The sequence below is a fragment of the Rhinolophus sinicus genome, chromosome 2 (genome assembly GCF_057876585.1).
Source record: "Rhinolophus sinicus isolate RSI-liver-muscle chromosome 2, RSI-T2T, whole genome shotgun sequence".
In the NCBI taxonomy this organism is placed as follows: domain Eukaryota; kingdom Metazoa; phylum Chordata; class Mammalia; order Chiroptera; family Rhinolophidae; genus Rhinolophus; species Rhinolophus sinicus.
In genome coordinates, this window is record NC_142502.1 from 99,855,191 (window position 1) to 99,880,989 (window position 25,799).

The 25,799-nt window shown below is 38.8% G+C and overlaps 1 protein-coding gene across 1 annotated transcript in view; it reads right to left on the reverse strand.

The window, feature by feature from the left end:
• DNAH8 (dynein axonemal heavy chain 8) overlaps positions 1–25,799 on the reverse strand; it is a 369,939-nt gene that overhangs the window by 231,952 nt on the left and 112,188 nt on the right. Inside the window, exons 23-26 of the mRNA XM_088795770.1 lie at positions 24,938–25,053; positions 22,961–23,067; positions 17,607–17,682; positions 16,440–16,635 (exon numbers count right to left, since the gene is read on the reverse strand). Of these exons, the coding sequence (XP_088651896.1) occupies positions 16,440–16,635; positions 17,607–17,682; positions 22,961–23,067; positions 24,938–25,053 (495 nt within the window). The remainder of the gene's footprint in view (positions 1–16,439; positions 16,636–17,606; positions 17,683–22,960; positions 23,068–24,937; positions 25,054–25,799) is intronic.

The following is a 25,799-nucleotide window of genomic DNA, read 5'->3' on the forward strand; positions in this document are numbered from 1 at the left end:
TATAAGAATAATGGGAATACCAGAAGGAGAAGAAAGAGAGAAGGGAACAGAGAATATATTCAAACAAATTGTCGATGAGAACTTCCCAAACTTGTGGACAGAACTGGACCCTCGAATCCAAGAAGCAAATAGAACACCTAGTTACCTCAATCCCAACAGACCTTCTCCAAGGCACATTGTATTGAAGCTGTCTAAAATCAACGACAAAGAAAGAATCCTCAAGGCAGCCAGGGAAAAGAAGACGGTAACTTACAAAGGAAAGCCCATTAGATTATCATCAGATTTTTCAGCAGAAACTCTACAAGCCAGGAAGGAGTGGAACCAAATATTCAAACTATTGAAAGAGAGAAACCATGAGCCAAGAATAATATATCCAGCAAAGATATCCTTTAGATATGAAGGAGGAATAAAGACCTTTCCAGACATACAGAAGCTGAGGGAATTTTCTAATACACGACCTGCACTACAAGAAATACTAAAGGAGGCTATTCGACCACCATCAACAGGCACAATTTGTGGCAACCACAACTTAAAAAGGGGGAGAGTAAAGGCCTGAACCGGAATATGGGAACGGAGAAAGTAAGCGTGCTGAAGAAAATGGAATACTCTAAATATCAAACTTTCTTTTACATAAACTTAAGGGTAACCACTCAAAATAAATCCAGAATTGAAATATATACTGAAATAAAAGAAGAAACAGAGGGAAACATCATAGAATGCCACCACAAGAAATAATAGACAACAACAAAAAGGCAAAGAAACAATGGAGACACAGCCTTACCAGAAAACTAAAGATAGAATGACAGGAAATCCTCACATATCAATATCACCCTAAATGTAAATGGACTGAACTCACCAATAAAAAGGCACAGAGTAGCAGATTGGATCAAAAAAATAAACCCAACCATATGCTGTCTCCAAGAGACACATCTCAGCTACAAGGACAAGCACAGACTCAAAGTGAAAGGGTGGAAATTGACACTCAAAGCAAATGGTACCCAGAGAAAATCAGGTGTAGCCATAATGATATCAGATGAAACAGACTTCAAGGTGAAAAAGATAACAAGAGACAAAGATGGACATTTCATAATGGTGAAGGGGACTGTACAACAAGAAGACATAACAGTCATCAATATTTATGCCCCCAATCAGGGAGCACCGAAATACACCAAGCAACTACTAACAGAACTAAAGGGAGAAATTGACCAAAACACAATTATACTAGGGGACTTAAATACATCATTGACAGCTATGGATAGATCATCCAAACAGAAAATAAATAACAAAATAGTAGCCCTAAATGACACATTAGATGAAATGGACATAATTGACATTTATAGAGCACTTCATCCTAAAACATCAGACTACACATTCTTTTCTAGTGTACACGGAACATTCTCAAGGATAGACCATATATTGGGACATAAAATCAGTCTCAACAAATTTAAGAAGATTGAAATCATACCATGCATATTCTCTGATCACAAGGCTTTGAAATTGGATATCAACTGTAAAAAGAAAGCGGGAAAAACCACAAATACATGGAGATTAAATAACATACTTTTAAAGAAGGACTGGGTCAAAGAAGAAATTAGAGGAGAGATCAAAAGATACATAGAAACAAATGACAATGAAAATACATCCTACCAAAATTTTTGGGATGCAGCGAAAGTAGTTTTAAGAGGGAAATTTATCTCATTACAGGCCTATCTCAAGAAACAAGAAAACTCCCAAATAAATAACCTCATGTTACACCTTAAAGAACTAGAAAAAGAAGAACAAGTAAAACCCAAGGTCAGCAGAAGAAAGGAAATAACAAAAATTAAAGCAGAAATAAATGAAATAGAGAACAAAAAGACAATAGAAAAAATTAATATGACAAAGAGCTGGTTCTTTGAAAAGATTAACAAAATTGACAAACCCTTGGCTAGACTTACTAAGATAAAAAGAGAGAAGACACTGATTAACAAAATCAGAAACGTAAAAGGGGAAGTTATCACGGACACCACAGAAATACAAAGGATCATCCAAGAATACTATGAAGGACTATATGCCACCAAATTCAACAACCTAGAAGAAATGGACAAGTTCTTAGAAACATATAGCCTTCCAAGGCTGAACCCTGAAGAACGGGAAAATCTAAACAGACCGATCACCAGTAACGAAATTGAATCAGTCATCCAAAACCTTCCCAAAAGCAAAAGTCCGGGACCAGATGGCTTCACTAGTGAATTCTACCAAACCTTCAAAGAGGATCTAATACCAATTCTGCACAAACTCTTCCAAAAAATTGAAGAAGAGACAGTACTCCCTAACTCATTCTATGAGGCCAACATTACCCTGATACCAAAACCTGGTAAGGACAGCACAAAAAAAGAAAACTACAGACCAATATCTCTGATGAATACCGATGCAAAAATCCTAAATAAAATTCTAGCAAATCGAATACAACAATGCATTAAAAGGATTATTCATCACGACCAAGTGGGGTTCATCCCTGGGGCACAAGGATGGTTCAACATACGCAAATCCATCAATGTGATACATCACATAAACAAAATAAAGGACAAAAATCATATGATTATATCAATTGATGCAGAAAAAGCATTTGACAAGATACAACATCCATTTATGATTAAAACACTTAATAAAAATGGGTATAGAAGGGAAATACCTTAACATAATAAAGGCCATATATGACAAGCCCTCTGCTAATCTCATAATTAATGGAGAAAAACTCAAGCTCTTTGCTCTACGTTCAGGAACACGACAGGGATGTCCCCTATCACCTCTGCTTTTCAACATAGTGTTGGAAGTCCTTGCCAGAGCAATCAGGCAAGAGAAAGAAATAAAAGGCATCCAAATTGGGAATGAAGAAGTTAAATTATCACTCTTTTCAGATGACATGATGCTATATATAGAAAACCCTAAAGACTCCACCAAAAAGCTATTAGAAGCAATCAACGAATACAGTCAAGTTGCCGGCTACAAAATCAACGCACAAAAGTCCATTGCATTCCTATATACTAACAATGAAATCTCAGAAAAAGAAATACAAAAAATAATTCCTTTTGCAATTGCAGCAAAAAGAATAAAATACCTAGGAATAAACTTAACCAAGGATGTGAAAGACCTATATGCTGAAAACTATAAGACATTTTTGAAAGAAATTGAAGAAGACACAAAGAAATGGAAAGACATTCCGTGCTCATGGATAGGAAGAATCAACATAGTTAAAATGGCCATATTACCCAAAGCAATATACAGATTCAATGCAATCCCCATCAAAATCCCAATGGCATATTTTAAAGAAATAGAACAAAAAATCATCAGATTTGTTTGGAACCACAAAAGACCCCGAATAGCCAAAGCAATCTTAAGGAAAAAGAACAATAATGGAGGTATCACACTTCCTGACTTTGGCTTGTACTACAGGGCTACAATAATCAAAACAGCACGGTATTGGCAGAAAAACAGACACATAGACCAATGGAATAGAATTGAGAACCCAGAAATAAAACCACATAAATATGGACAGATAATTTTTGACAAAGAAGCTAAAAACATACAATGGAGCAAAGACAGCCTCTTCAATAAATGGTGCTGGGAGAATTGGATAGCCACGTGCAAAAGAATGAAACTGGACTGCTATCTGTCACCATGTACCAAAGTTAATTCAAAATGGATCAAAGACTTAAGCATAAGACCTGACACAATAAACTGCATAGAAGAAAACATAGGTACTAAACTTATGGACCTTGGGTTCAAAGAGCATTTTATGAATTTGACTCCAAAGGCAATGGAAGTAAAAGCTAAAATAAACGAATGGGACTATATGAAACTTAAAAGCTTCTGCACAGCAAAAGAAACCATTGACAAAATAAAGAGGCCACCAACTGAATGGGAGAAGATTTTTGCAAACAGTGCCTCCAATAAGGGGCTAGTATCCAGAATATACAAGGAACTCATGCAACTCAACAACAAAAAAACAAACAACCCAATTGAAAAATGGGCAGAGTACTTGAAGAGACATTTCTCCAAAGAGGACATACAAATGGCAAATAGACATATGGAAAAATGCTCAACATCACTAATCATCAGAAAAATGCAAATCAAAACCACAATGAGATATCACCTCACCCCAGTCAGAATGGCTATCATCAACAAGACAAATAATAACAAATGTTGGAGAGGCTGTGGAGAAAAAGGAACCCTCATACATTGTTGGTGGGAATGCAGACTGGTGCAGCCGTTATGGAAGGCAGTGTGGAGGTTCCTCAAAGAATTACGAATAGAATTGCCATATGACCCAGCAATCCCTCTCCTGGGTATCTACCCAAAAAATCTGAAAACATTTAGAGATAAAGACACGTGTGCTCCAATGTTCATTGCAGCTTTGTTTACGGTGGCCAAGACATGGAAACAACCAAAATGTCCTTCGATAGATGAATGGATAAAGAAGTTGTGGTATATATACACAATGGAATACTATTCGGCAGTAAGAAAAGATGATATAGGAACATTTGTGACAACATGGATGGATCTTGAGAGTGTAATGCTGAGTGAAACAAGTCAGACAGAAAAAGCAGAGAACCATGTGATTTCACTGATATGTGGTATATAAACCAAAAACAACAAAAGAACAAGACAAACAAATGAGAAACAGAAACTCATAGACACAGACAATAGTTTAGTGGATGCCAGAGGGTAAGGGGAGCGGGGGGTGGGGGGTGGGAGATGAGGGTAAGGGGGATCGAATATATGGTGATGGAAGGAGAACTGACTCTGGGTGATGAACACACAATGGGATTTATAGATGATGTAATACAGAATTGTACACCTGAAATCTATGTAATTTTACTAACAATTGTCACCCCAATAAATTTAATAAAATAAAATTTAAAAAAAAAAAAAAAAGAGGGGCCGGCCCGGTGGCTCAGGCGGTTAGAGCTCCGTGCTCCTAACTCCGAAGGCTGCCGGTTCGATTCCCACATGGGCCAGTGGGCTCTCAACCACAAGGTTGCCAGTTCAATTCCTCGACTCCCCCAAGGGATGGTGGGCAGCGCCCCTGCAACTAAAATTGAACACGGCACCTTGAGCTGAGCTGCCGCTGAGCTCCCGGATGGCTCAGTTGGTTGGAGTGCACCCTCTCAACCACAAGGTTGCCGGTTCGACTCCCGCAACGGATGGTGGGCTGTGCCCCCTGCAACTAGCAACGGCAACTGGACTTGGAGCTGAGCTGCGCCCTCCATAACTAAGACTGAAAGAACAACAACTTGAAGCTGAACAGAACCCTCCACAAGTAAATTGAAAGGACAACAACTTGACTTGGGGAAAATAAATAAATAAATAAATAAATAAAAATAAATAAAAAAAATCATTAAAAAAAATAATAATAAAAAAAAGAAAAAAAAAAGAAAAGAAAAGAAAAGGCTACGTGAAAAAGTTAGATGAAAACGACCTGAACTTTCGCCAACAATTCATGACTCTTGCATCATGACATTGCACCAGCTCACACAGCACTGTCTGTGGGAGAGTTTTGAGCCAGTAAACAAATAATTGTATTAGAACACCCTCCCTACTCACCTGATCTGGCCCAAGTGACATTTTATTTACCCGAAGATAAAGGAAATATTGAAAGGAAGACATTTTGATGACATTCAGGACATCAAGGGTAATACGATGACAGCTCTGACGGCCATTCCAGAAAAAGAGTTCCAAAACTGCTTTGAAGGGTGGACTAGGTGCTGGTGTCGGTGCATAGCTTCCCAAAGGGAGTACTTTGAAGGTGACCATAGTGATATTCAGCAATGAGGTATGTAGCACTTTTTCTAGGATGAGTTTGTGAATTTAATTGTCAGACCTTGTAAAACATTTGTTAAAGTAGAATTTAAAGTACATAAAACATGTATTGAAGAAGAAGAAAAAGAATTCCAATGTACTCAGCACCCAGGTTATGAATAGAATGCTGCCAAGATATCAGTAGTCCTCTCTAGGCCCCTCTCTAATTACATTCCCTTAGCCCTAGAAGTAATCACTACACTGAATTTTCTTTGAAAAATAAACTTGAAGATAAATCAATGTACTTATCTCTAAAAATGTTTATTTTTTTAAAAAACTGAGCCATAAGCACAAACCTAGCTGTGAAAGGAAAAAATATTAATTGCTCAAGTTAGATGAAGGCTCCCAGGAGAAAAGCTAAAGAGTCTCTGGGTCTAGTCTTGCTTCTGCTTTCTACAGGTTTACAAAAGCCCTTTGAGGAAGCCATGGGGTAGAATCATAAGTTAGTCCTATATAGAAAACAGAGGTCTCATCATAATCAGGGTATCTGGCAGGGTTATGTTTATGAGCCAAGAAACGGATATACAGTAGGAATATGGCCAGGACAGTGGGCTAATCTGCATTTTCCTAGATCCCAATACCCTCCCTCCAATTTTCAGTAGAGGGGCAAAGCAGAACACTTCCAAAGAGTGAAATGAGTTTCCTCAGCTGACCTAGAGCAGTGAGAGCAGAGCTGCAACTTCATCAGCACATGGTGAAAGCAAGCAAGCCCAAACAAGAATATGAACCCAGTTCACCCAGGCATACAGCATTCAAGTTAAACAACAGTACAATGGCATCAGGCACCTTGGTGAGGGCAGCCAAAACTCGTCTGCCTCTCAAGTTATACTGGTAACCATCTATGCTTGGCATACAATTGTCATTGTGTAATCATCCTCTATCATTCATTCCCATGTCTTCTTATTTTACTTGCTTCATTTTCTCATTTTGAAAACATACAACCTTCAATAACTTTGTGGGAAACAGTGTATTGAGGGTAAATTTTTTCAGACATTCAGTTTCTGAAAATGCCTTAACTCTACCATTATACTTAGTTGATAATTTGGCAAAGAATATAATTCTTATTTGCAAGGTGGTTGATATTCCAACGATTCTTGCACCTACTCGTTTTTAGCTTTACATTTGCCTGCTATAATTAAAAAACATTAGACTAAAAGTCAGACAATTGAATTCTACTCCTCTTATCCGGATTCATCCGTAGACCTGTCACTAGGGTTGTGATTTGGGACAAATTATCTAACTTCTCTGAATAAAGGATGGAACTAATATTTATTTTGCCAGTTATTTTATGTATATACATAGATCCATTCAGATGCCTTTTTTTAAAGATTTTATTGGGGAAGGGGAACAGGACTTTATTGAGGTACAGTGTGTACTTCCAGCTCTTTTTCCAAGTCAAGTTGTTGTCCTTTCAAACTTAGTTGTGGAGGGCACAGCTCAGCTCCAGGTCCAGTTGCCGTTGTTAGTTGCAGGAGGCACAAGCTTACCGTCCCTTGCAGGACTCGAGGAGTCAAACCGGTAACCTTGTGGTTGAGAGGACGCGCTCCAACCAATTGAGCCAGCAGCAGCTCAGCTCAAGGTGCTGTGTTCAATCTTAGTTGCAGGGGGTGCAGCCCGCCATCCCTTGCGGGAGTCACCGGCACCATTGTGGTTGAGAACCCACTGGTCCATGTGGGAATCGAGCCAGCAGCCTTCGGAGTTAGGAGCATGGAGCTCCAACTGCCTGAGCCACCGGGCCGGTGCCATTCACATGCTTTTCTCCCACACCTGCTTGCTTCTGATTTTCCAATGTTGTCCCTTTCAGGTCCTGCAAATCAGTCTAGCCGCTTATCACGCATATCTTTGCTTCAGATCATTTTTCCCTTCTTCTAAAGGGTATACTACTTGAATCTCTGCCCACTGCGGGAAGTTCCCCCCTCTCTGTCCTTAAAGGCCACTCCTAAGTAGGCACAGTGCAGTGGAAGTCCACTTTCAGCTCATACCGAAATATCAAACTAACTCATCATCTACCAGGCCTGAGGTTCTTTTGTCCTCCATTAGCTTTGTAGGAAATACCCTATGAAACTATAGATGTAATCTAGAGAGCAGTGTTGGTGCAATGTAGAAAGGTGGCATGAGGATCTGGGCTATCTGTTCATGTAACTTACATGGTATGTTATTATTTTTAATTTGCATTTCCCTGGTTGCCAATAGAGGTGATAGAGTTTCAGAAAAATAATTTGACTTTATTTTAAATTCCACATACAAATGAGATTATGCAATATTTTTCTTCTGTGTCTGGCTTATTTCACTGAGCATAATGTCCTCCAGTTCATCCATGTTGTCACCAATGGCAGGATTTGCTTCTTTTTATGGCTGAATAATTTTCCATTGTAAAAAAGTCAAACTCATAGTAACATAGAGTAGAATGATGGTTACCAGAGTCTAGGGGTGGAGGAAAAGGGGACATATTGATCAAAAGGTACAAACTTCCTGGTAAAAGATGAATAAGTTCTGGAGACCTAATGTACAGCATGGTGACTATAGCTAGTAATAAGGTATTCTACCTTATTGAAATTTGATGAGAGTAGATCTCATGTGTTCTCACCACAGACACACACACACACACACAAAGGTTAACTATAGGAGGGGATGGATACGGAAAGAGAAGGACACCATAAATGTAAATGGACTGAACTCACCAATAAAAAGGCACAGAGTAGCAGATTGGATCTAAAAACTAAACCCAACCATATGCTGCCTCCAAGAGACACATCTCAGCTACAAGGACAAACATAGACTCAAAGTGAAAGGGTGGAAACTGACACTCCAAGCAAATGGTATCCAAAGAAAATCAGGTGTAGCCATACTGATATCAGATAAAACAGACTTCATGATAAAAAAAGGTAACAAGAGACAAAGATGGACATTTCATAATGATAAAGGGGACTATACAACAAGAAGACATAACAGTTATCAATATTTATGCCACCAATCAGGGAGCACCGAAATATACCAAGCAACTATTAACAGAACTAAAGGGAGAAATTGACCAAAACACAATTATACTAGGGGACCTAAATATATCATTGACAGCCATGGATACATCATCCGAACAGAGAATAAAGAAATAGCAGCCCTAAATGACACAATGGGTGAAATGGACATAATTGATATTTATGGAGCACTTCATCCTAGCACATCACACTATACATTTTTTTTCTAGTGTACATGGAACATTCTCAAGGATAGACCATATATTGGGACATAAAACTAGCCTCAGCAAATTTAGGAAGACGGAAATCATACCAAGCATAGTCTCTGATCACAAGGCTTTGAAATTGGACATCAACTGCAAAAAGAAAGCAGGAAAAACCACAAATATATGGAGATTAAACAACATACTTTTCAAGAACGACCAGGTCACAGAACAAATAAGAGGAGAGATCAAAAGATGCATAGAGGGGCCGGCCCGGTGGCTCAGGTGGTTAGAGCTCCGTGCTCCTAACTCCGAAGGCTGCCGGTTCGATTCCCACATGGGCCAGTGGGCTCTCAACCACAAGGTTGCCAGTTCAATTCCTCGAGTCCCGCAAGGGATGGTGGGCTCTGCCCCCTGCAACTAAGATTGAACACGGCACCTTGAGCTGAGCTGCCTCCTGGATGGCTCAGTTGGTTGGAGCACGGGCTCTCAACCACAAGGTTGCCAGTTCAATTCCTCGACTCCCGCAAGGGATGGTGGGCTGTGCCCCCTGCAACTAGCAACGGCAACTGGACCTGGAGCTGAGCTGCGCCCTCCACAACTAAGACTGAAAGAACAACAACTTGAAGCTGAACAGAACCCCCCACAACTAAGATTGAAAGGACAACAATTTGACCATTGTTCCCCAATAAAGTCCTGTTCCCCTTCCCCAATAAAATCTTTAAAAAAAAAAAAAAAAAAAAAAAGATGCATAGAAACAAATAAGAATGAAAATACATCCTACCAAAATTTTGGGGATGCAGCGAAAGCAGTTTTAAGAGGGAAATTTATATGATTACAGGCCTATCTCAAGAAACAAGAAAAATCCCAGATAAATAACCTCACGTTACACCTTAAAGAACTAGAAAAAGAAGAACAAATGAAACCCAAGGTCAGCAGAAGAAAGGAAATAATAAAAATCAGAGCAGAGTTAAATGAAATAGAGAAAAAGACAACAGAAAAATTAATGTGACAAAGAGCTGGTTCTTTGAAAAGATTAATAAAATTGACAGACCCTTGGCTAGGCTCATTAAGATAAAAAGAGAAGGGCCCGCCCGGTGGCTCAGGCGCTTAGAGCTCCATGCTCCTAACTCCGAAAGCTGCCAGTTTGATTCCCACATGGGTCAGCGGGCTCTCAACCACAAGGTTGCCAGTTTAACTCCTCAAGTCCCGCAAGGGATGGTGGGCTGTGCCCCCTGCAACTAGCAACAGCAACTGGACCTGGAGCTGAGCTGTGCCCTCCACAACTAAGACTGAAAGAACAACAACTTGAAACTGAACAGCACCCTCCACAACTGAGATTGAAAGGACAACAACTTGACTTGGAAAAAAGTCCTGGAAGTATACACTGTTCCCCAATAAAGTCCTGTTCCCCTTCCCCAATAAAATCTTAAAAAAAAAAAAAAAAGAGAAAAGACACTAATAAGCAAAATCAGAAATGAAAGAGGGGAAGTTATCAGGGATACCACAGAAATACAAAGGATCATCCAAGAATACTATGAAGGACTATATGCCATCAAATTCAATAACCTTGCAGAAATGGACAAGTTCTTAGGAACATATAGCCTTCCTAGGCTGAATCAAGAAGAATTGGAAAATCTAAACAGACCGATCACCAGTAAGGAAATTGAATCAGTCATCTGAAACCTTCCCAAAAGCAAAAGTCCAGGACCAGATGGCTTCACTAGTGAATTCTACCAAACATTCAAAGACGATCTAATACTTGTCCTACTCAAACTCTTCCAAAAAATTGAAGAAGAGACAATACTCCCTAACTCATTTTATGAGGTCAACATTACCCTGATACCAAAACCTGGTAAGGATGACACAAAAAAAGAAACCTACAGACCAATATCTCTGATGAATACAGATGCAAAAATCCTAAACAAAATTCTAGCAAATCGAATGCAACAATGCATTAAAAAGATTATTCATTAACGACCAAGTGGGGTTCACCCCAGGGGCACAAGGATGGTTTCACATATGCAAATCCATCAATGTGATACATCACGTAAACAAAATAAAGGATAAAAATCATACGATTATATCAATTGATGCAGAAAAAGCATTTGACAAGACACAACATCCATTTATGATTAAAACACTTAATAATAATTAAAATAGGTATAGAAGGAAAAGCCTTAACATAATAAAGGCCATATATGACATCCCTTCAGCTAATATCATAATAAACGATGAAAAACTGAGGCCCTTTGCTCTACGTTAAGGAACATGACAGGGCTGTCCCCTATCACCTCTGCTTTTCAACCTATTGTTGGAAGTCCTCACCAGAGCAATCAGCAAGAGAAAGAAATAAAAGGCATCCAAATTGGGAATGAAGAAGTTAAATTATCACTCTTTGCAGATGACATGATGCTATATATAGAAAACCCTAAAGACTCCACCAAAAAGCTATTAGAAACAATCAACGAATACAGTAAAGTTGCCGGCCTCAAAACCAATGTACAAAAGTCCATTGCATTCCTATATACTAACAATGAAATCTCAGAAAAAGAAAAAAAAATCCTTTTGCAATTACAACAAAAAGAATAAAATACCTAGGAATAAACTTAACCAAGAATGTGAAAGACCTATATGCTGAAAACTGTACATTTTTAAAAGAAAGTTAAGAAGACACAAAGAAATGGAAAGACATTCCGTGCTCATGCATTGGAAGAATCAACATAGTTAAAATGGCCGTATTACACAAAGCAATATACAGATTTAATGCAATCCCCATCAAAATCCCAATGGCAGTTTTTAAAGAAATAGAAAAACAACAAAAAAAATCATCAGATTTGTATGGAACCACAAAAGACTCCGAATAGCCAAAGCAATCCTAAGAAAAAAGAACAATGCTGGAGGTATCACGCTCCCTGACTTTAGCTTGTACTACAGGGTAACAATAATCAAAACGGTATGGTATTCGCAGAAAAACAGACACATAGACCAATGGAATAGAATTGAGAACCCGGAAATAAACCCACATAAATATGGACAGATAATTTTTGACAAAGAAGCAAAAAACATACAATGGAGAAAAGATAGCCTCTTCAATAAATGGTGCTGGGAGAGTTGGAAAGCCACGTGTAAAAGAAAGACACTGGAATGCTATCTGTTACCATGTACCAAAATTAATTCAAAATGGATCAAAGACCTAAGCATAAGGTCTTTGCATAGAAGAAAAGACAGGTACTAAACTTATGGACTTTGGTTCAAAGAGCATTTTATGAATTTTACTCCAAAGGCAAGGGAAGTAAAAGCTAAAATAAATGAATGGGACTACACCAAACGTAGAAGCTTCTGCACAGCAAAAGACACCATCGACAAAATAAAGAGGCAACCAACTGAATGGGAGAAGATTTTTGCAAACAGCGCCTCTGATAAGGGGCTAATATCCAAAATATACAAGGAACTCATGAAACTCAACAACAAAAAAACAAACAACCCAATTGAAAAATGGGCAGAGGACCTGAAGAGACATTTCTCCAAAGAGGACACACAAATGGCAAATAGACATATGAAAAAATGCTCAAGATTACTAATCATCAGAGAAATGCAAAGAAAAACCACAATGAGATATCACCTCACTCCAGTTAGAAACGGCTATCATCAACAAGACAAATAGTAACAAGTGTTGGAGAGGCTGTGGAGAAAAAGGAACCCTCATACACTGTTGGTGGGAATGCAGACTGGTGCAGCCGCTATGGAAGGCACTGTGGAGGTTCCTCAAAAAATTACGAATAGAATTATCATATGACCCAGCAATCTCTCTCCTGGGTATCTACCCCAAAAATCTGAAAACATTTATCCATAAAGACGTGTGCTCTAATGTTCATTGCAACTTTACTTATGGTGGGCAAGACATGGAAACAACCAAAATGTCCTTCGATAGATGAATGGATAAAGAAGTTGTGCTATATATACACAATGGAATACTATTTGGCGGTAAGAAAAGATGATATAGGTACGTTTGTGACAACACGGATGGATCTTGAGATTATAATGCTAAGCAAAATAAGTCAGACAGAAAAAGTGGAGAACCATGTGATTTCACTGATATGTGGTATGTAAAGCTGAAAACAACAAAAGAACAACACATATGAAGGAAAAAAAAACTCATAGTCATAGACAATAGTTTAGGGGTTACCAAAGGGTAACGGGGGAGGGGGCTCTGGAAGAGGGTAAACGGGATGTAATACATGGTGATGGAAAAGAGAACTGACTCTGGGTGGTGAACACACAATGTGAGATATAATATATTACAGAATTGTACACCTGAAATCTATGTAACTTTACTAACAATTGTCACCCCAATAAACTTCAATTAAAAAAAAAAAGAAAGCAAGAGAAAGAGAAGTAGTAGTAGTAGTAGTAGTAGTAGTAGTAGTAGTAGTGTGGCTTTCTATACAAGAAAGTGTCCAAAACATGTCCCTGGAATTTGGGGTCAGTGTCACATCATACTCATAATTACTTATACATACTTTATGTACAAGGAATATTCCTTTATGTACAAGGAATAGCTTATACGTACTTTATGTATAAGGAACACATGACCCAGATCTTCTAAGCACCATGCTCTAGCAAACTAAGTTTATCAAACCAAACACATGCTGTAAGTTGTATTAATACTAAGGTTTGTTTTAATTTTTAACTTTGAATCTAAAATTATGATAGTAGAACACTGATGAAAATCCTTGTTCATCTATGACAAAAATCTGGAGAAAAATGTCTATGTGTTACGTTTAAGATGGAAGATGGAGAACACTAGTTATTTTTTTAATCTTTTATTATTATTTTCAGGTGTACAAAACAACATAATGATTCCATATTTAAACACCTCACAAAGTGATACCCCGAACAAGTCTACTATCCATCTGACATGTACATACCTATTACAATACCATTGACTGTATTCCCTATGCTTATATACTTATATCCCATGACTATATGTATATATTTTTAACTTATGCTTGACATTCAATATTATTTTATATTAGTTTAAGGTACACATCGCAGTAGTTAGGCATTTATGTAATTTATGAAGCGATCACCCCAATAAGTCTAGTGTCCGTCTGACACCATACAGTGTTACAATATTATTGACTATATTCCACTGTCTTCCACATCCCCGTGACTATTTTGTGACTACAAATTTGTACTTCCTAATCCCTTCACCTGTCTCATCCATTTCCCCAATCCCCCTCCCCCCGATCAGTAACCATCAGTTTGTTCTCTGTTTCTCTATGCCTATTTCTGTTTTGTTGTTTGTTTATTCTGCTCTTTAGATTCCACATATAAGTGAGATATTATGGAATTTGTCTTTCTCAGTCTGACTCCCAGGCTGACTGACTATGAGGACTAGCTATGCTCACAGTGTATGAGCTGCTGTGTGGGGGCTGACCCCTCAAAGAGACCCCCTAGGGCTCTTGTACCTGTTGAAATGCCGCTTTGGGTGTGCACTTTGGCAGGCTAACGAGGTAGTGCTCTGGTGTGGTCTGAAGCTGGCCCCTGCATGTGTTATTTGCGGTGTCTCTTGGAAGGGGCTCCTGTGCTGGCCAATTTCAGCCTTGCGTGTTACTGGCCCACAGCTACCTGGCAGGAGCCAAAAAACTTTATGTGATTGGCCGCTGCCTATGCTGGACCTGGAGGCATGTGGGGGTGGCCTCGATGTGAACCTTAGCAGGCTGCCACCAGTACTGGGTCTGAGGCAGCTCAGCAAAAGGCCCTGGGACCCATAGGCCTATTGCCACCTGCCAGCTGCTCGTTACAAGTCCATCCCATATCAAAGGCCCAGCCAGTGAAAGAGTCTCCTTAGGTGCAAGGGCCAGGCTGGTTGATCCAGTGTTGAGAGTGCCCTCGACGATGCAGCACTAGCTGAGCAGGGTGGGATCCCAGGGAGTCAAGCAATGTGGCTAGTGGTTTTTACAAAGTTAATGCAGATCCAGTGCATTACCTGTGACCATTTCGCACAGTGTCCTGAAGACAACACAGCCAGCCACCGCTCACCTCAGGCTCACAGATCCCCAAAAGCTGCCAAAGAGAGGCGGTGGCGTGAGTTGTGGCTCACTGCCCACCACCACAAGTTCCCTGTGTAGCCATAGGCTGTCCCCTGCTGTAAAAGGCTTCTGCAGCTTTTGGGGTGGGGCTGGTCACCCAGGTACCAAGAGAGCCATCAGCAATGCAGCTCTAGATGGTCAGAGCAGGGTTCCAGGGAGCTATGGGGTGTGTGCAATGGTTTTTACACCATTAATGCAGTTTCAGTTCTTGCACCAGTGCTGGGTCCATGACCACTTCACAAAAATGCCTTCAGAACACCGCAGCCAGCCACTGCTCACCTAGGGCTCACAGATCCCTGAGAGCTGTCCAAGTGAGTTAGGGGTATAAGGTGTGGTTCACTGCCCACCACCAAAAGTTCTCTGGAGAAGCCACAGGCCTTCCACTGCTGTAAAAGTCCTCCACTGCTTGCTGGGTGGGGCTGGCCGCTCAGTAGCTGAGAATGCCCCAGGCGATGCAGTACTAGTTGTGCGGGGTGGGGAACCAGGGTGTCACCAAGGTGGGCACATGCATGGATTTTACCAGACCAACGTGGTTTCAGATTTGGCCCTTTGGGGATGGTTCAACACAGAAAAAATGATGCCCTACCTAGGTGAGGAGCGTTTCTCACAGGGAGAACGGCAGCTGTCCCCCAAGCCCTGGCCTCAAACCGCACAACTCGGTATTTCCCTATGTGTCTCTGGCGTCTCTTGAATTGCTGCCCCTCCACTGGTGACCAGGTGAGTGCTTGCAAGTGAGTAAATCTGTGTGTGGGCCCTTTAAGAGGGCATCTGGGTTTACCAGCCACCTTCTGTCTCACCAGGACAGGCAGACAATTCTTGCTGATTTTCATTGCCAGATTTGGGAACTCCTCTTCCTGGTTCAGGCCCCCTGGGCTGGGAAGCCTGGTGCGGGGCTGGACTTGTCCTTCTTCCAGGGGGACCTGTGTCACTGAAGGGTCCCTCCCAGTATTCAACCACTATCTGTGGATTTGGGGTCAGCACGTTTTGCGTCTCCACTCCTTGTACCAGTCTCAATGCAGCCTCTTCTTTATATACTTAGTTACAGGGGTTCTGTTCAGTTCGTTTTCAGATGATTCTTGAGGTTGATTCTTCTATAATTTGTTTATAATTTTGGTGTGATCCCGGGATGTAGTAGGCATAGTGTTTACCTAAATCACCTTCATGGCACCATTTGAACACCAGTTTTCTTAATGCAAAATTTAAGAAACATAAAAAATTACTTTTAAAAATTATATGCTGTCATACCCAGAAAAAATCAGAAAGAGCATTTACTAATTGTTATAATTCTAAGATTCTATTGGTCTGAGATTTAACATTCTTACTCTCTTCCTTCTTAAACTGTTTTCCTGTGCTTGAAACGGCCAGGTCAGCAGTGGTACGGGATGGACTTGTAACAACAGTCTTGATGGGACGGGTCTGTTGTTGCCCCCAGTGAGCCACTCCTCTGCTGACCTCCAGGGTTAACTGGATCATACGGTTAATGGCTTGCTGAATGTCATCTAAACTAGGAACCATTACCTGTGGAAAGAAGGAACAAGTTCCTGTTACAGCTGGCAAATACAATCTATCCCTCTGAGTCTCACCATCCCCTTTCCACACTGAGTGGGGAAAGCCTCAGCTGGCCAAGGAAAAGGTTGTATTTGAGAAGAGGGATGTGAGTGAAGTGCAAACTGCATGCAGACTTTCTCTATCCTGAAGTTTTCCTATTCTATCAATTCCTGCAGGAAAAAAAAGGTCAAACATAGTACTTGTCATCCTTTCCATGTGACAGTGGCTAGATGCAGCCCAAAATTGTGGACTATATGATTGATGTCCATGAAGCAAAATAACTGAAGAGACTATACTGCCAAGATTCTGATCTCAATTCTTTGAAATGTGCCAAATAAGCAAACAAGGTGTCCTTCGGGAGGCCAGACCATGTATATGTGGTGTTAGGTAAGTCACAGATTGCCCCTTCCTGATCATATCCGTTAGCCCCTGAAAGAATGCACCTCAAGTCATCCTGTGTGCCTCAGGGTTCCAGATGCCAATGAGCAGCTGGCATGGTGGTAGAGATAAGTTCCATGAGAAAGCACAAGAGATCCATGATGCTCAGGGCATAGTCTCTCTCTTTCTTTCTATTCCGCCATTGTTAGTGGGTTGCCTCACAGTCATATGCTTGAGGTAGGGATTTGGACTTCTGAGATGGTCTTATTTAGGTAATTTAATGTTTGAAGTAAGAAAAAGCAATGTTTTTGGAATCATTGCTAATTGATGGCTGAACAAATGCTAAACTGCTACACCAACCTCAGTGTACCATGAGCTATGCAGTGCAATCTTTTTATAATTGATATAAGTAACATTTTGATTTTTGTTAAATACTGAGGTGAAGTCAAAAAATACATAGGACTGAGAGGTTACCACAAATGAAAGTTCAGTACTAATGCTACACTTCTCAAATACATTCCCAAAATATCATTGCATTAACTTGACTATTCAATAATACTTACCACGTTAGGAATCGCAAGATGTACTTCAGTTTTTATAAAGGAAATAACATCTTCTGACCACTTTCGTCCATATAGGCTGTAATAAGATGGACATTTAGCTGATAAACTTTAACCTATGGTTTCATAAATCTCTTGCTATGCCATAACACTCAATCCTAAAAATAAAGACCATTTTCAAACTACTGAATTACATGAAGAGAATGTTATTTATAATGGAACCATAAATTTCAGAGACCTAAGAAAACATAGCAATTTAATATTCTTAGAAGTAAAATATGAGTCTCATATACATTTTCTAGTATTTTAATGTCCTCTCAGTAATAAACATTTAATAAGGTTTACTAAAAGCACTCCTTTTTCCCAGCCCCATAACAGATGCTGCACGAGATCATCAACAAAAGCATATACTTTCATGTACTTTTTTATATATACTTTTTTGAAAGATTAAACAGGGGGTTGTTGGTCAAAGCCTTCCCAAAACTGCCTTTTTAAACAATCTCACTCATGCTCAGATAGAAGTAAAGACGTATAGACATATGAGTGCAAGCAATGAAGGACACATATCAAAGCTGCAAATTAGTTTGCTTATCTCCCTCTGCCTTGACCTCTGGCCTCATCCCAGATAAAATTATCATAAATGTAAACTTTCCATAGCCAGAAAAGCTATCATTACTGAAAACTACACTTCCATTTACAAACACAAACAGAGGAAATGGGGAGAGGCAAGATCGCAAGAAACCTAAAGCCTCCGCAGTTCAAAGTGGAGACCCAACTTTAACACTCAGGACCAGTGGTTCCCAGATAAACATATTATTACAAGTAACTCTTTGAACTAAAAGTATGTAAACATAGGAAAAAAACCTTTCTAATTCATAGTCTCGCTGTGACATTCAAGCTGCCTCAATGAAACAAGTATAGGCTATTAAAAAAGGTACAATCTGAGAACGAGTTTTGTAAAGTATGAACAAACAGCCGAAATAAAACAGGAAGTGAATAGTACACTAGATTATTCAGTAAATTATTTGACAAACTAGAGGATTAGCTTAAGGAATTCTCCAAAAGTTCAGAAGCAAAATACAAAGAGAAATTACTTAAAGAAATGGTAAGAGAAAGGATAAAGATAAGTAATGTTTGCCAGGCACTTTTCCAAATACTGTCCATGAATCAACACATTTCATGCTCATACTAACTCTGTGAGGCAGATCCTGTGATTATATCCATTTGATAGACGAGGAAACCAAGGCAGGGAGAGGTTAAGTAACCTACAGAGGGTCACTCAGCTCAGAGAGGCTTTATTATCTAGATCCAGCATGTAAATCCAACATATAAAAATTAAAGCACAGCGTTAATCTTAAGAATAAATTGGTTTTATCATCTTGTAAAGTTTCTCTGTGTGCCCAACAGATTAATGGGAGAAAATGGCCTACATCTAAACATATAATTTGTGAATTGCAAGAATAAGATGGGAAATCCTGCAAGCATCAAACAACAAGTTGTTATTTAGAAAAGAAAATCAAATTAGCAGCAGAACTCGCATCTGAAATGTAAACAAAAGAAGGCAATGAAGCAGTATTTGTAGAGTGTGAAAGAAAGAGATGATGATTCAAACTGACCAAACTAGTATTCATGTGTGAGGGGAAGAGAAAGACATTTGGGGCAGGGAGGATTCTGAAGTATTATACTCATGCATACCTCTTCAAAAATTACTTAAGTACTGCAGGATTTGTAATCAATATGGCATAGCAAGTTCAGGCTTCAAAAATGCCTCTTTGGGCCAAATACATCAAATCATGAATAGAATATAAAGGATGTGAGAATGCGCAAATACAAGATAAACGTCAATCAGAAATGGATCAGAAACACACAAACAGCTCGGCCAGGGTCTAGTCAGGAAACAGGCAGTGACAGTGGGAGGTTGGCTCTCGTGGTCTATAGGGGACTGAAAGCATTCCGTGTGAGATGGGACCTCAGCCAAGCTTGCTAACTGAAGCCAGAAACAAAAGTGAAGTCCCCCCACTTGTAAAGAGAGGCAAAATAACAACAAAATTAAGTCTGTCAACCCATTGCCTAAACTAGAGCTTTTCCAGAAGTTGTGAGCCTGGGGTGACAGAAGCAAATCCACAGCATCCCTAGTAAGCGACTAAGCAGGGCCACCTGTGTGCTCGCCAGCGGAATCTGCCATAGCCCAGGATCTCTTCAGGCGGCAGTAAACGTGAACCAATGAAACATGGTTCTGTATTCAAGATTCCAAAGGTCATGTGAAGTCAAAAGTGAAACTCCTCGTTAGGGAGAGAGGGAAGGAGAGAGAGAAACACACAAAAACAAAATGTCCTGCTCAAAGAGGGCCTTCAAAGTAAAATCCCAATGAGCACAACTATGTTTAGCAGTAAGAAAGAGAACTGAAAAAATAAAAAATTGAAAACAGAACCTCACTCCAGATAGAATTCAATGTATAGAAGTATGAAAAATTCTAAAACAAGTATATTGAGAATGTTCAAAAAGATAAATGAAGGTATATTTTAAAAATAATAATAAAGAATAGCTCAACTAAAAAGGTAGAAATGATACAGTATCTGGAGAATAAGAAAAAATATTAACTGAAATATTTAAGATGCAATAGATGAGATCATCTTTAGACTAGATACAGAGATGCTTACCCATAATGTAGCCCAGAAATGCAAAAAGACAAAATATATGACAGGGAGTTAGGAGTTAGGAGTTAGGGAGGGAAGCCTCAACATTTGAGATGACCGCACGTCCAGGCTTCCCAGGACAGTTCCGCGTTCAGTCTGTCCTGACACTCATCTGAATAGTGCCTCTCCACTCAAAAGAGGGTCCTAGTCGGGCCAATAAATTATATGGTTAATCCATCCCACATTCAACTACTAGGAATTCCATAAGAACAAAATGAAGGGAATGTCCCAGAAGCAACAACTGAAGAGGAAATTGCTGAGGATTTTCCAGGATTAAGAAACACTATAGACCCTCAGATAGAAAGTCACTCTACAAACAAAACAGGATTAAATAATAACTACACACAGCGAAAGAAAACTGCAGAACATCAAGGATAAAAAACAATCCATCACCATATATTTGATCCCCTTTTTCCCAATATATGGTGATGGAAGGAAAACTAACTCTGGGTAGTGAACACAGAATGCAATATACAGATGACATATTATAGAAATGTACACTTGAAACCTATGCAATTTTACTAACCATTGTCACCCCAATAAATTTAATAAATAAAAAAATATTTTATAAAGGAAAAAAACAATATTCAGTTAGACTTATTACAAACTTCTCATCAACCATAGACAGTACTTTTTAAAGCTGGAGCTAAATATGTGTATTCTAAATTTAAGGGTAATTGCTTAAAGAACTGAAATATAGGAAAGACAATAAAAAGGGAAAATTATCCATCCCAAAGATAACAGAGATAATGAAATGAACCAAAGAAAAAGGATAGTAAGAAGAAAACACAAAATAAAATGTCATAAAGTAAAAGTAATTGTATCAAAAAGTCATGGTAAATGAAAACAGACTGAGTCTATTTAAAAAGGCAGAGATATTTAAATTGAATAAAAATAATCAGGTATACGATGCTTTTAAGAGATAAAACAAAAACTGCACAGTAAGATTTAAATGAAAGGATAAAAAAAGATATACAAAAAAAGCTGGGGAAGTAAAATACATACTAGACTAAAAAAGAATATGAGGAATCAGGACTAATACGGATGGAGAGGTTCACCAAATAAAAATAAAAGGAACAGCGCTCTAAGCAGATCTAACTACTAAGACCCAGTATGTATCCAACAGCATAGCCTTAAAATACATAAAACAAGAACTGACCAAAATAGAAGGAAAATTTGACAAGTTTACAATCACAAGGGAAATTTTAACAGTGTAATTAAATTAAAATTCAGCAATGAATAGCCAAGGAATAAATCTAACAAAAATGTGCAAGACTTTTACACAGAGAATTATAGAACTTAATAGAAATATTAAAGAAGACCAAAAAAATCCAAGACTCTAGTAATCCATAATTCCTGATGGAAGATTCAGTACTGGAAGGATGTTAATTCTCTCCAAATTTATCTATAGATTCAATGTAATTTAAATAACCTTCCCAAAAGAAAAATTAATTTTCAAAAACTTTTGCTTGGTAATTAACCATATGGAAAAGAATATACTGGTTTCCTGCCTCTCACTAAATACAAAAATCAATACCACATGGATTAAATCACTAAATGTAAAAGATGAAACGTTTAGAACATACTATGAAGTAGGGAAAGAGTGATTTTAAAAAACATAAAAATCACAAATTACTAAGACAAAGACTGATAAAAAATGTTTTAAAGGATAGGTATTTGCTATATTATCATCAACAAAGTAATACACTAAGAACATCTATGAATAAATCCAATCCAATCGAAAGACAGGAAAAGAGGAGGGTGGGGGAGAGAGAGAGAGGAAGAAGAAAGAGGAGGAGGAAGAAGGAGGGGAAAAAAGGGGAGGGGAGGAAAAGAGAGGAGAGGAAAGGAAAATACACATTTTAAGGAAGAGAAAGAAGCACAAATGGCTCCTAAAAATAAAACATGTTCAACCTCATCAGTAACCAGTAACTTAAATCCCAATGAGATGCCACTGCACACACCCCAAGGCTGGGAACATTTTTTGAATTGAACAATACCAACAGTGTGCAAAGAAGGAGACTCTCATGCTAGGCCTTCCCTGGTAAAGTGAGGCATACATATACCCCAGGGCCCAGCCATTCCGCTCTTAGCAGGTGGAGCAAGAAACAGGTATAAGAATGGTCATAGAGGCTCTATTTACAATAGCCCAACTGGAAACAACCAAAATGATCATCACCAGTAGAAGACATAAATAGATTATGTATGCTCCAACTATATAGATGTGAAAATAAGTTATATCAACATAGATGAATCTCAAAAACGTAACAGTGAACATAGTCCAAAACAGGCAAAATTAAATGATATATTGATGAGGGATACAAATATGTGTTAAACCGTAAGGAAAACCTAGACAATGACGAACATCAAGTTCAGGATAGAAGTTGCCTTTGGGTGAGCAGAGAAAAGACCAGTAAGGGGGATGGTCATGTTCAGTGTTCTTTGTCTTGGCCTGGTTGCTAGGAACTTGGTTGTTCATTTGCTCACTCACTATTCTTGTAGTATTTATTACCCTATGTTTTCATGCAGCCTTTTCTTCAATGCTATATTTTAAATCTTATAATTTTTTTTAAATTAATAAATTTATAAAGAGAGGTGCTATTATAATATTAGCATGTGATGACAGCATCATCAGATATATTTAGCATATTTTCAACTTGCCTTGCAACAAATATTCTTCTTTTCATTGTGTCCAGAGATAACCGTGTAGCTTTTTGAAGACTGTCTAGTAATTGATGAGTGAAGAAAGCATAGACCTCTTTACATTCCTGTAATAAGAAATCATATTAGAACTGGGACAAAAAATAAAAACTCTAACACTCCCCAAAGCAAAAATACAATATTTGAAGAGTCATGTGAAAGATGAAAAATAATGAACTACACAAGTTCATTTATATTGTAGAAATAAGTTCAATCCTAAATTACTTGTTTATTTTTCAAAACAATACGTGAAAAGTTTGCTTTCATAAACACCCTAGCAAACCTTAAGGACCGACTGAAAAGCCAAAATTCAAGAACAGTTTATTCAAAGTAAGAGTAGCTTGCTCAGTACTCACTAATTCACTCAACAAAACTGAAGCACTTATTAAGTGGGATGCACTTCTCAAGGCTTAGGGGTGCGGGCATAAGAGGATATTTAGTCCCATCCACAAAATGCTCAGCTTGGTAGATAAATGTATTTTAAAATGTAAAATACCAAACTATATGGGATGAAACTTCCACCATCTTTGGACCATGGTTTGCCCCTCTCTCCAAGCCCCTCTTCCCCTGCAGAGAAGTAGCAAGTTTACTGGTTGAGAGTGCAGGACAAGTATGGAGCATGGGCAGGGGGCAGGGCACCACGTCTGGCTTGCACAGTGAGTCACACATCCAGGGCCTGTCTCTGCCCATACTATTTCTTTCCATTCTGCACCCTGCCCCTCTGAGACCGGCAGGGTGAGTTGGGTCAGAAGGGAGGTCAGGTGTGAGCAAAGGAGACTAGTAGGTCAGGGACGGTAGATGATCAGGCTAAAGCACCGGCGTGGGCTAATCAAATATTTATGTTAGATAGACCATTCTGAAAGCAATGTGGATTTGAGAGGCAGAGGCTATTTAGGAGGTGACGGCACTGAGGCAGCTCCAAGTGATTCCCCCAATCCAAGAGGCTCTGAGGGCACTCAGTCTTGCTCTAAGGATTCCAGCCAGTGTCAAAGGCAGTGCAACGGGAGGAGGACTGCTAAGCTGGGAGTACACTTCTCTCCAGCAGACTGCTGCGCACTGATAATGGCTGCCTGGTACATGGTACTGAGAAGAAATCCATGGCTACACTCAGCAGAAAAGTGTGTCCCAATCCATTGGTGTTCTTATCCTTGAGAAAGAAGGTGAAAGTGGAACAAAACTGTGCCGTTTATTTCCAAAACTGTATGTATTAGAATGTGTGTTAAAAAAGAAACAGTGTAAAAGAATGTAAAATAGAGAAAGAATGATAAGAAGATGACTATCATGAATTAAAAGAAAACTGACAGGAGCAGGAGAAAGTAAGAATTAGTACAAATGTGGGAGTGGCATTCAGGGTTGATGCATAACCAGAAGGGTGAGGCCTAAGAAGGAGCAGGAAACCCTGTGCCTCCTTCTCAACCTTCATTCTGAACACATCTGAACGCAATGTGAAAATCTGCCTACCCAGGGTCTCTCCGGGAGGAGAGTCCACAGGCTATCCATGGCGCTAGTTAAAACTGCAGATCCCTGAGCCCCAAGTTTATCAAAATCTGGGCTTGCAATATGGTAACTCTATTAAACACAATAACTGAGAAAAACATTCTCCACTCTCAGTCAAACAGATTGGCAGCACAATCCCAGAAGTACTATATAATAAAGCATGGTCAATCACAACAGCGGGAGAGAACTATACAAACGCAGTGGACAGATCACATTAAAAGTTGATGATGTCGGGGAAAACTGTAAGGAATGCTATCCTGTCAGATTCTACAGTGCAGAACTGAAAATTGTATTTTCTGAATTCCGTTATAATTCCAAATTAGTTACAAATCCCCACAGGTTGGTTGCAGAATTGCCTGAATAAAGCACCATTTGGGATTATCTACAATCCTATGAGTCATAATTCTGTGAAATTCAATGAGGTTGTTTCACAATAAATACCTTTTTAAATTCATCTTCTTTGTCATTAACAGCAACCGCAGTCACAATATTAGTCTCTTCATCATGGCTTTCACCCTCCTCTGCTTCACTTCCAAAAGCAACATGTTTCCTCGGTTCTATAGATAAATAAATAAATAAATATATATATATATATATATATATATATATATATATATACACACACACACACACACACACACACACACGTACATATATGTACACACACATATATATATACATATATATGTCATATATATATGATATTTAATCTTGAACGTCTGGCTTATTCTATATGGCCAAACCTTCTTAGAAAACCTCTCTTAAAAAGTATATTTTTTTAAATTGAAGTTTATTGGGGTGACAATGGTTAGTAAAGTTACATAGGTTTCAAGGGTACAATTCTGTAATACATCATCTATATATCACATTGTGTGTTCACCACTCAGAGTCAGTTCTCCTTCCATGACCATGTATTTGATCCCATTTACCCTCATCTACCAACCCTCTCCTTGAAAAGTATTTAATTTAAATTTTTGCAATTTATTCCTGGAGAATGATTCTTTGTTAAATTTAATTTATTGGGGTGAAGGACACTGGTTGTTCCCATGTCTTGGCCACCGTAAATAAAGCTGCAGTGAACATCAAAGCACATACATCTTTATGGATAAATGTTTTCAGATTTTTTGGGTGGTGAACACACAATGTGATATATGGTGATATACTACAGAATTGTACACCTGAAACCTATGTAACTTTATTAACAATTTTCAACCCAACAAACTTTAATTAAAAAATTTATTGGGGTGACATTGATTAGTAAAATTACATAGATTTCGAGTGTACATTTCTATAATACATCCAT